This window comes from Lepus europaeus, chromosome 3 (genome assembly GCF_033115175.1).
Source record: "Lepus europaeus isolate LE1 chromosome 3, mLepTim1.pri, whole genome shotgun sequence".
In the NCBI taxonomy this organism is placed as follows: domain Eukaryota; kingdom Metazoa; phylum Chordata; class Mammalia; order Lagomorpha; family Leporidae; genus Lepus; species Lepus europaeus.
In genome coordinates this window covers 128,975,891-128,988,095 of record NC_084829.1, presented here as the reverse complement: position 1 = coordinate 128,988,095, position 12,205 = coordinate 128,975,891, and the positions used below count along the sequence as shown (strand labels likewise).

The 12,205-nt window shown below is 36.9% G+C and overlaps 1 protein-coding gene across 1 annotated transcript in view; it reads right to left on the bottom strand.

Moving 5' to 3' along the window:
• LAMA2 (laminin subunit alpha 2) overlaps positions 1–12,205 on the bottom strand; it is a 698,138-nt gene that overhangs the window by 414,612 nt on the left and 271,321 nt on the right. Inside the window, exons 5-7 of the mRNA XM_062187263.1 lie at positions 10,254–10,433; positions 3,517–3,606; positions 1,861–1,978 (exon numbers count right to left, since the gene is read on the bottom strand). Coding sequence (XP_062043247.1) covers positions 1,861–1,978; positions 3,517–3,606; positions 10,254–10,433 — 388 coding nt within the window. The remainder of the gene's footprint in view (positions 1–1,860; positions 1,979–3,516; positions 3,607–10,253; positions 10,434–12,205) is intronic.

Below are 12,205 nucleotides of genomic sequence, written 5' to 3'. Positions count from 1 at the left end.
TGTCACAAACTTAATCTCTTGTGTTCTCAATCTCTTGTGCCCTTTGTAGCTATGGCCCTAAACACCACTCTTAAACCCATGAGAGTATAGCAGGCATGGAAAGCCAAGATATCATGGAAAAAAAAAAAAAGACCTAAATGAAAGATCTCTGTGAGTGAGATCCCAGTGGAAAGAACGGGGCCATCAAAGAAGGAGGTACCCTTCTCCGAAGGGAGGAGAAAACCTCCACTTTGACTATGACCCTATCGGAATAAGATCAAAGTCAGCGAACCCTAAAGGCTTCCATAGCCCTGGCAACTCATGACTAGAGCCTAGGGAGATTACTGACGCCATGAACAGGAGTGTCAAATTGTTAAATCAGCAACAGGAGTCACTGTGTACTTACACCCCATGTGGGATCTGTCCCTAATGTGTCGTCTAAAGCCAAGTGATGCTATAACTAGTACTGAAACAGTATTTTTATACTATGTGTTTCTGTGTGGACACAAACTGATGAGGTCTTTACTAATTATATACCGAATTGATCTTCTGTACATAAAGAGAATTGGAAATGAAAAAAAAAAAAACAACCTGGTGTTAAAATGGAAATGGCATAGAAAATTAATTAATTTGAAAAAAAAAATTATGTAGGATCTCTGTCTTTAATGTGCTGTACATTGCTATTTAATGCTATAATTAGTAATCCAATGGTAGTTTATTCACTTTACGTTGCTATGGGGACAAAATGTTGAAATCTTTACCTAATATATACTAAACTGATCTTCTGTATATAAAGAGAATTGAAAATGAATCTTGATGTGAATGGAAGGGGAGAGGGAGCGGGAAAGGGGAGGGTTGCGGGCGGGAGGGAAATTATGGGAGGGGGGAAGCCATTGTAACCCACAAGCTATACTTTGGAAATTTATATTCATTAAATAAAAGTTTAATAAAAAAAAAGTAAAAAAAAAAGTGTAACTAATGAGTCCTAGCACATTTTTTAGGTAATAAACTGACTATAATGGGTAAAATCTCTCACCTCTGCTTTTCTCCATTCATTAGATGATGGTTATTAAAAGGCTATCTCTTAGGAGAGGAGCACAGAGCATGGGGTTGCAAAGGAAGCAGTTAGAAGGAGCTGGAGCTATTCACATGTTTCAAAACCATTTTATAAATATATATTTGTAGAAACCTTGTCTCTACATAGTCTGGTTTTTTTTTTTTTTATCATTTATTTACATTTCTATTAATCTATACTCCCATTCTGCTATTTGCATCAGGTTCACCCTGAGGACATCAAATGTACACCATGCTTTTACCTGATTCTTATAATCTTCACAAAATGGTGAATTCATAGTTATTTGGTAAACATGTGCCCAATTCAAAACAAAAAGAGGCTGGCATTGTGACTCATTGGGTTAAGCTGCCGCTTGCCATGCTGGCGATCTGCATCTGAGCTGCTCTGCTTCAGATCCAGCTCCCTGCTAATGCACCTGGTAAGGGTGTGGAATATGACTCCAGTGCCTGGGTCCCTGTCATCCATGCGGAAGACCAGGTGGCGTCAGCCTGGCCCAGCCCCAGCTGTTGTTGTTGCCATATGGAAAGTGAATCAGTGGACGGAAGATTTCTCTCTCTCTCTCTCTCTCTCTCGCTCTCGCTCTTACACTCTCTCCTTCCCTCCCCCTACAACCCCCTTCCACTCTTAAAAAATAAAGTAACTAAACCTAAAATGCCAAGCCACTAAGCAAGGCAAAGAATTCACCAGCCTTGCCTTGGATAAAATACATAAATCAGAAATCTAGGCTTCCCTGAAATATTCCATGTTGACGCTAGCAGAGTCCCAGGACAGAAAGGACACATTCCGTTGGCTTTTCAAGAACCTACCTTCACACTCGGTTCTCGTCAGAAAAGTCCCCGCTCTCCAAGGCTTCTGATGGAATCCTGGACAGCACTGATCACAGCTGTCACCACACGTGTTGTGCTCACACTCACAGCGGGATTTCTATTCAGAAAGTAGGAGAATGCACACGTTAGCGTTCTTTGGGATGAAAGCATAGTATGAAGAAGAGAAGAAACCTCTAGTCCAGACACTAAATGCAAACCAACTGTCAGCCTGGGGAGGAAGCAGTGCCAGAAATGGAGCAGGTACATTAGTAAGTACCAACACAGGGAGGTAAAGGCTGGTTCTGGAATCACTGGGTTTTGGTTTGGTAGCAATCAGGGAGGCCCATTAGAAGTGGACCTGAGGGCTGAATTCTCTTTTCTGAGGCCTGGGAGTTGAAGGATTTTTGGGTCAGATATATCTATTTTATGGCTTCTCTCAAAGTACTGTTAACAATTTTTGATCTTGGTAAGGAAGATAGAGGTTATGCCTAGGAATCTATGAACACAGGGCAAACAGAAATATAATGGAGGTAGGCATTTGGCTGACTACTTAAGCCTGCATCCCTTATCAGAGTGGCTAGCTTTGATGCCTGCCTCTGGCTTCTGAATCCAACTTCTGCTAATGCAGACCCTTCTACTTATGTTGGAGACCTGGACTGAATTCCAAGTCTTGGCATTGGCCTTCTGAGCAGTATGAGCATTTGGGCGTGAATCAGTGGATTGGGCCCATACTCTCATCATTTCTTACTCTCCCTCCCCCCCCCCCCCCCCCCGCCAACACATTTTAAAAGAAACACTGCCCCATCAGTAAGTATGCACTCACATCATGCAGAAATCAACACTACCACTTGAGTCAGAAAAACTATCCCAGGGTATTTGAGTCTTCCTAGGAGATAATACTATAATCTATTCATTAGGTGGTTAGTTTTGAGTGTCATGCTATTTATTGAAGGAAAAGAAAAACCCACGGCCCTGTCTACATTCACTGGTTTTACTATTCAGTCGAGTTCTTGCATATACAGTAAAGAATTTTATTTTAAATTATAATTTTTATGAAAGGAAACAGATGCTCATTCATCCTCTTCAGGGTATGTTCACTTAATACATTGTCATCAGTGAAACACTGTATCCAAAAATACGCCAGTAGCTTCTGGGCTGGCACTTTCAATGCTCTTCATTTTCTCTTCTACGCTACTTTTGTAACCCTTGTCACTACCTCCACGTCTTGTTCCATGGTCATTTATAATTTTACATCCACTCAAATTTTTCTTTGTGTGCATTCATTGCTTTTTTTTTTTTTTTTTTTTTTGATTAAACACTGTAAAGGAAATGGCCAGGTTGACTGATGACAGGCATTCTTGAAGGCTAAATCGTACTGCAAGCTGTCATCACTAGAGAGATTTCAAAACAGATAGACCCGTTTGGAGTCTTTTTTGGAAAAAAAAAAAAAAACTAATCTGTTTTCTGATACTATGATTGCTGACTTCAGAGTCTATCATCCCAACCGCCGGCTCTATTTCACCCTGGCACAGCTTTGTGTTGCACTAAGAGGGGACCTGACAGCCATTCGCAGCAAACCTGGTCAGCAAAGCCTCTCACAAAGCATTTCACAGTTCAGAGCTTCATTTCGCCTAGGCATTCTATAAATATACCTACATTTGTCGCTGGATCAAGTGGACAAGCCCTGGCATGACCATAGCAGATGCACATCCCTCCAACTGAAATATCCTTGACCGAGTAGTAATACTGCAAAAAGCAATCCAGAAAGAAATCCTGTTAGGAGGACTGCAAGGTGAAAGCAACGAAAGGAAACATTCAGTTACAAACTTTATTTTCTGTTTTTATCCTCAGTTTGAAGCACTCGTGTTTCTGGAGGACAAGAAGGCACAATGAGTGGACACAGTAATTCCCAGCATGGTCATCAGGGCCCCAAACACAATGTGTCTAGTTTGTGAGCTAGGCAGATGAGACATTTCTTTCCCACAGACAGGACAAAGTTCATGCTGGACAACCTGTTGCTTAGAAGTTTTTACTTGAGATAAGGTCAATTCTTTGTGGAAGTTGTTTTGTTTCTTCAAACAAAATATCTTGTGATAACAGAATCCTAAGAATTCATGAATCTTATGCAGACTGTTTGACTTGATGAATTCAGTAAAAAAAGAACAAATTTGGGGGAGATCATGTCAATAATAACATGCTTCTTGCACATACTTATAAAGGAATAACAACTGTGAGTTGGATGTACAGAATACTTTTTCTTATGTTAAAATGTTCATACAATTGCCTTCACACCTGAAGTTCATTTAGGGCTCAATGCCTAATTATTTTCATCTATTCAGCTACTTTTAAAATTATTTGTAATTATAAAACTGGAATGTTTTTAAAATTTTAATAAAAATTTATGACTTTCAATATGAGATAGTTCTATCATTTTAACTATACACATGAAAAAAAATACCAGATTCAGCAAGAACACATAGGTGAAGACAAATTTGAGTACCCTGACTACAAACAACACTTTTCTCCACTCTTTTTTGATTTCTTCCTTTTGTGTTTTTATTTACATAGAGTGTCTTTAAAATATTTTTTCTACAACATCTTATTTGATAAACCTAGACCTTGATCCAATAGAAATTGCTGGAAGTTTGAATAATATAAAAATCCCCCTTCATTTTTTTTTTCACTTAATAATATAGATACAAACAGGGATATTTGCTCAGAAAGCTGATACAGTAGTATTTGTAGATGCTCTTAAAACTGGAAAATCTATTTTAAATATAAATGTATAATGCTTTGCTTACGAGTCATGAAGAGCTGAAATTCAATATCCTATTTTTATATATTTAAATTTACACGTAGTGTTTATTGGACTTCAGTGCTTTCAAAAACTTATTTATCTATTGACTTCTACTGCACTATTTTAAAGGCTCTTGTACAATGCAGTTATAAATAATAGATGTACTCCCCAAACCCCACTATGCCTCCTGCAAAAGATGATAAAAGGAACACTAATTTATTTTCATTGATTTTTCCCCCTGATAGATGCACTGTCAGGAAAGAATAAATTTCAGTTCAGTATTATTCAGTCTTTCTTGGTGTATATTTTTAAGACTTGCCAAAATTAGAATTAAAAGTAATTTTTCTAAAAAACAAGTGAAGAATCTCAACCCTGCTATAAAAATAATGATTACTTCTGCATGTGACAGATTATAATATGTTGAATTTAGGACAAGGTAAAAATTTCTCTAGTTTGGAAAATACAGGGCACTAAAACATCTGCCATATGTTGTATGGGGATAATTAAAACTTCAAGTTATTTTGTGATGGTGGAGAGGTTCAGTGTGAGGAAGTTAAATAACAAGGAGAGAAAGCTTGTGAAGAATATTCAGGAACTGTGAACACTTAGCTCAGTGGATCAGCAATTCGGCAAGCGGTAGCAGTGATCTGACCTCAATGGGATCACTCTGTAACTAAGTGCTTTGTCCTACAGTGTGAGTTTAGCCACACAATCCTCTTCCTTACCTATATCTCTTCTCACACAATAGCTGCTCTGCTAGTGCTGCTTTTCATTATGGGTTTATGACAGAATTGACTCCCTTGGAAACAATGTCTTCGTCGTGCAGTAGCATGTAAGGGAGTGGTATACAGGACGAAGTACAGTTATTCAAAGCAATCTGGGTTGATTACCTATGTCATAATCTCAGCATTTCCAGTTTAACTGTGGAATACAGTATTTCTATGAGCTCCTGTGTTCAAAGACATGCTGAAAGGTCAAACCATCTTTGACTTTTTTATTTTTTAACATATTATTTCTAAAGGTAAAAAGAAAACAATATGAAGAATCATAGTAGTCTTTTTTTCAACTATGGCTTGTGATTAATGAAGCATAAAAACAGACTATACAGTTAGACAAAATGACCTACAGACAAATAACACTGACATAGCTTGGGAACGTTACAGCATTATGGATTCTCTGCAATGCTCTAGATAGAATATATCAGAATCTACCTTTCCACAGGGTCAGGAGCTGATGATACACACATTAAAGAGTGTGTGTGTGTGCGTCTGTGTGTGTATGTATCCTGAGTCATAAAATGTCTGTTTCAGGGACAGGTGTTGTAGTATAGTGGGTTAAGCCACAGTTCGGAACGAACACAACCCATCTCAGAGTGTCAGCTGGAGTACCAGCTCCTACACATCTGATTCAGGTTCCCATCCAAGGGAGGCTACAGAAGATGCCTCAAGTAGTTAGGGCCCTGCCACCCAAATGGTAGATTCAAATAGAGTTCCAGGCTCCTGGCTCAGGCTTGCACCAGCCTTGGCTCTTGCAGGCATTTGGGGACTGAACTAGCAGATTGAAGATCTTTCATTTTTGCTCTCCTTATCTCACCATCACTCCAATACCCCCAACAAGGGCTCCCAGTAAATAGTAGGGAGGAAGCACCATCTTAAAAGGCAAGTACAGGCTGCTGTTGTCTACACATGTGCGAGTAGGACATTTTATCTAACGAATAAATTTGTGGTTCCCAATGACTTTGAGTCTGGCCTGGAGGGCTGGCAGGGAGTGGGGCACCATTTAAGCCCAAGGTGCTCCATCCTCTCTACCACACAGGTGCTTGTATTCCAACTGCCAAGACAGCACACCAACAGGCAGCTGGCTTTGAGAGTATCTCAGCTCTCTCTGTAGATGGAGCAGTGAGGGCTATGGGTGGATCCCCTGTACCCCATGATTGTGGGAGCCCTACATGCTATGATTCTAGAGATTCTGTGACTACATGACAGAGCATGGAGTATAGCTAAGTCTATGGAAACTCATGGTGTCTGGCTTTAGAAGCTCAGAATTCCCTGACTGCCTGGAGTGTATCTTTGCACAGGAGCCTTGCTCACACTGAGGACCACATAGATCCTTGGTGTGGTTCTTACAAATGCGTGAGTGGGGTGTGTAGCCATGGTGGCCTGCCCTGGGTGTTAATCACCTTGGGAGATTAGAACTGAGGTATAATTACAACAAATGTGATCGTGTCTTCCCCACTGCTGACAACAGAGATCTACCATGCCCAATGTGAGAGTCAAGTATCTGGCACAACACCCAACCACTGACAGGAGCTCCCTGGTCTTGCCCAGTACCTAAGGAAAAGGCACTCCACTAAGCCACAGAGGCATATTTCAAAGATAAAATCCATTAGAGGAGAAAATCAACCAGTGGTTCCACAAATGCCTAACAATAAAGACAGAAACATGAGAAAAGTAAAACAAAGAAGACAATATGACTCCCCCAAAGGAATACAATAACACTTCAATTTTAGAATAGGAAGATGAAGAGATTGATTAAATTCCTGAAAAGAAATCCAAATGAATGATCATAAGATTACTCAAAAAGCAATGAGAAGCAAGTTCATGAGTTAAACAAATCCATATATTATGTGGATAAAATTTTCTCATGAGATAAAGATACTGAAGGGGAATTAAACTAAAATATTAGAAATGAAGAATTCAATATGTCAAATAAAAAATTGATAGTCTTTGTTTTATACATTGTCTTGTACACATGTGTACATTGTCTTGTACACATAGACTATGCCATGGCTGAGAAGAAATTCTAAGATCAGTCCCATTCACAACAGATACAAAAAATTTAAATACCTAGAAATAAATGTAACCAAGAAATGAAAATTACAAAAACAGTTAAATAACACACAGAAAAATTCCTTAATTAGAAGAAAGAAAGGAACATCCAAATACAGGAAGCACATAGAATTCCTAATAGACATGTCCAGAAAAGATCTTCACCAAAAGTACACTCAAACTTTCAATAGTAAAACATAAGAAAAGATTCTAAAATATGCAGGAAGAAACTCCAGATTACCCTTAGAGGATCTCCAATTAGAATGACAGCAGATTTCTCATCTGAACCCTCTCTCTCACTCTCCTCTCCCTAATTCTACCTTTCAAATAAATGTTTAAAAGAAAGGAAAAAAAAAACAAGAAGAAAATAGAGCAATACTAATTAGAAAGGCAAAAGTCAAATTAGCCCTATTTACAGATGACATGATCCTATACATAGGGAAACCAAAAGACTCCACTAGGAGAGTAGAACTCATAAGAAAGCTTGGTACAGTTGCAGAATATAAAACTCACTCACAAAAATCAATAGCCTTTTTTCACATAGACAATGCCATGGCAGTGAAAGAACTTCTAAGATCAGTCCCATTCACAACAGCTACAAAAAATTTAAATACCTAGTAATAAATTTAACCAAAGAGGTGAAAAGTACAAAACATTAAAAAAAGAAACAGAAGACACAAAAAAAAGGAAGAAATTTCCTTGCTTATGGATTGGAAAAATTAATATCATCAAAATGTCCATACAACTGAAAGCAATTTACAGATTCAATGTGATCCCAAACAAAATAACAATGACATTCTTCTCACACAGAGAAGAAATGATGCTAAAATTCATATGGAAACACAAGAGACCTCAAACAGCTAAAGCAATCTTAAACAACAAAAACAAAGCTGCAGGCATCGCAATACCAGATTTTAAGACATACTACAGGGAGTTAAAAATCAAAACCCCCTGGTAATGGTAGTAAAACAGACATGAAGATCAATGGAACAGAACAGAAACTCCAGAAAACAACCCATGCATCTACAACCAACTAATCTTTGACAAGGGATCTAAAATCAATCCCTGGAGAAAGGACAAGCTCTTCAATAAATGGTGCTGGGTAATTGGATCTCCACATGCAGAAGTATAAAACAAGACCCCTATCTTATACCTTATACAAAAATCAACTTGAAATGAATGAAGGATCTAAATCTGTGACCTGATACATTAAATTGAAGAGAACTCAGGGGACACTCTGCAAGACATTAACATGAGCAAAGACTTCTTGGAAAAGACCTCAGAAGCACATGCAATAAAAGCAAAAATATACAAATGGGATTACATCAAGCTAAGAAGCTCTGTACTTCAAAGGAAGCATTCAACAAGCTGAGGAGGCAACTGGCAGAATGGGAGGAAAATTTGCAAACTATAAAACTGATAAAGGATTTATATCCAGAATCCATAAGATTTCAAGAAACTCACCAGCAATAAACAAACAACCCAGTTAAGAAATGGGCAAAGGACTTGAACAGGCATTTTTTAAAGGGTGAAATTCAAAAGGCAGACATACATAAAGATGCTCAGGATGACCAGTTATTAGGGAAATGCAAATCAAAATCACAATGAGGTTTCAATTCACCCAATTAGAATGGCTCTCTTATAGAAATCAACAAAAACTAAATGCTGGTGACAATGTAGGGGAAAAGGTACCCTTATACACTGTTTTTGGGAATGTAAACTAGTACAGCTATTGTGAAAGACATTATGGAGATTCCTCAGAAATCTGAAACTAGATCTAGCATATAACCCAGCCATCCAAGTGAAAACAGCGTATCAAAGTGTTATCTGTATCCCTATGTTTATTGAAGTTCAATTTACACACAATAGCTAAGATACAGAATTAATCCAGATGTCTATTAACCGATGACTGGATACAGAAAATGAAATCCTTCTCTTTTGCAACAAAATGGATGTAACTGGACAACATTATGTTTAAATAAGCCAGTCCCAAAAAGACAAATATCGTATGTTTTCCCTGATCTGTGGTGAAAGAGTACAAAAATGTAATGTATGAGCAAAAGGAGGCTTTTTGAGGTTTGAGGTTTGATTATTGTTTTAGCCTTTGTCTCTATTATTGAGGAATAATATTATTTTCTTCTATTTGTTGAATTCTTTACTTAGTGGAAGGTTAAGCTTGTGATTATAAAATAAACTTAAAGTATCTCATTATAAAAATTAAAAGAAAAAATAAGAATGGAAGGATGAGGGAGAGTAGAAGTGTGAGCACAAGGGAAGGTGGGGTAGGATGTATCACTGTACTCTTAAAATCTGTACATATGAAATACATGAAATGAATTCACCTTATATAAATAAAAAATAAAAAAATAGAATGTTAATTCTTATTTCCTAATGTGGTATGTGGTCAAAAATATTTCAAATGTTTCAAAGTCTCAATACTTTGAGTTTTAACTTTCCAAGGCCAACTATACTACTTGTACAGATCACCCAATGTCACAATAACAAATTTTAACTCTAAAATAAAATTATGAACTAGACATTATGATACTCATTTTATAAATGAGAAACCAAAGCTTAAGGTAGTTAAAAAGTTTGCCAACTGTGGCATACCTAGCAAGTGTCAGAGCTTGCATTTGAACCATGGTAAGTTTATTGAATCTCAAAGTCTGATAATAATACTTCTAAAACTTTTTAAAATCTTTCACAAATTATTGAGAGGATGGACGTGGTGTCATTCACAAACTTCAGTATGATTCATCATAACTTACTCTTCTTGTGACAATAGGGTCAATTTCTCTTGGGTCTTTGTGTGCTAACATCATCAAGTCAGCATTCAAGGTGCGGATCCTCTGAAATCTTAGGCGGATGTAGCGAGCAGAGGTAAACTCCAGCAGTTCAGGAGAAGGATCATCAGCACTTGGTCTCCCATTGATCAAAGAGATGTGAATCTACACAATATGGAAAAAAGTTAACAATTAATTGACCAAAAAAATCAAATATATGTTTTCTTGCAAAAATAAAGGTAAATTCTTATTTTTTCCGATTAGGCAGATTCAAGTTCATGTTTACACAGTGGAATATAGTAATTCAAATACTTTATGGTCATTTAAATATATATATATATTTGTTTATATCTTGGTATTCTCTGTACAGTACAATTACCTGCATTCCTCTTCTTCAAGGCAAAGAATCAAACTCCTCCTCGTAGAATTTTCATAAATTCTTAAATCAATTATTCTTTTTCTGAGTGTTATTATGTACCAAATTTTTTTTTAAGAATCTAGTATATAGAAACTAAAAAACCTTAGTTTTTTAAAAGGTCACAAAGTATTACACAAAAGAGCCCATAAAAATTTAAAGTAAGTCTGAAAATATCACACTATTAATCCTTATAATATAAAAAGTAAAAATTTAAACTATAAGGAAAATAACATAAATCTGTGATCATTCTGAGATAGTTCCATAGGTTGCTTCTTGTTATTAGCTTATTTCTTTACTAGGGAAAAACTTACCAAAGATATAACAAACTCTAAGAAAAATACATTGTATGAAAATACCTTTAACCTGGATGGGATAATGAGATTTTTAGGAAAATAATTTGGCACAACTGACACCAGACAAAGCTGCAGGAGGCTGGCATACTTCTATAGAGATTTCTCAAGAGCAGAGAATTCTAATGACAGTTGTTAGCAAAAAGAAAAAAGAAAAAAAGAAAAAACTTCTATCATGAAAGAATGCCCCTAACCTTAACCCAAAGGACTGTCATAAACCAACAAGGAAAAAAAATGACAACACAAAAGTAGACAAAAGATATAAAGTCAACCCATCAAATGTAAAGAAATGCAAATAACCACTAAACTTGTGATAAAATATTGAACCTCACTTATAACAAGAGAAATGTTAGCTAACCGCTCAGTGCTAAACTCCTTTCTATTTTTACAAGTTGGCAAAACCCACTAAATTTTGTTAATAATCTTCGATACAAAGACTAGAGGATCATGGACCAACATTTAGTCGTATGAGTATAAAATGACATAAACCCCCAAGAAACCCCTTAGTCATAATTATCCAAATGAAAAACTCTTGGAAATTTGGATTTAGCAATTCCACTTCTGGGAATTATCCTACAGACATATAATAATATAGATACTATGATATGTATGAACAAAATAAATTAAAGGGATTGAATATTTGTAATCTCCCATTCCCACAAATCACATTAAAACCTTAATCCCAATGTTATGGTATTTGCTTGGAAATTAACTAGGTTATGAATGGGGAGTCCTTTTTGATGCAAATTTGCCCCCAGTAAGAGAAGGCCAGAAAGACTGCTGGCTCTCCTTCCACCACATGAGGACTCAATGAGAAAGTGGTGGTGTCCTAGGCAGGAAGAAGGTCCTTACCAGAAACAACCATGCCAATGTCCTCATCTCACACTTGTGGCCTCCAAAACTGTGAGACATAAATGTTTATTGTGAAAAAGCACCTCATCTAGTGAACTCTATTACAGCAGCTCTAATGACAAAAATGGTGTTATTCTTTTTGAATTTGGAATGCGAGTTGGGTAGATGTCATGGCATAAGACTGGAAACCATCTAATATCCATCAACGTGTGCTTGATGAATTAAATTATATATCTACATAATGAATTATGTGCAACCATAAAAAGAATGAGAGTATTTGAAACTGGCACTGTGGCACACAAGGTAAAGCAGCTGCC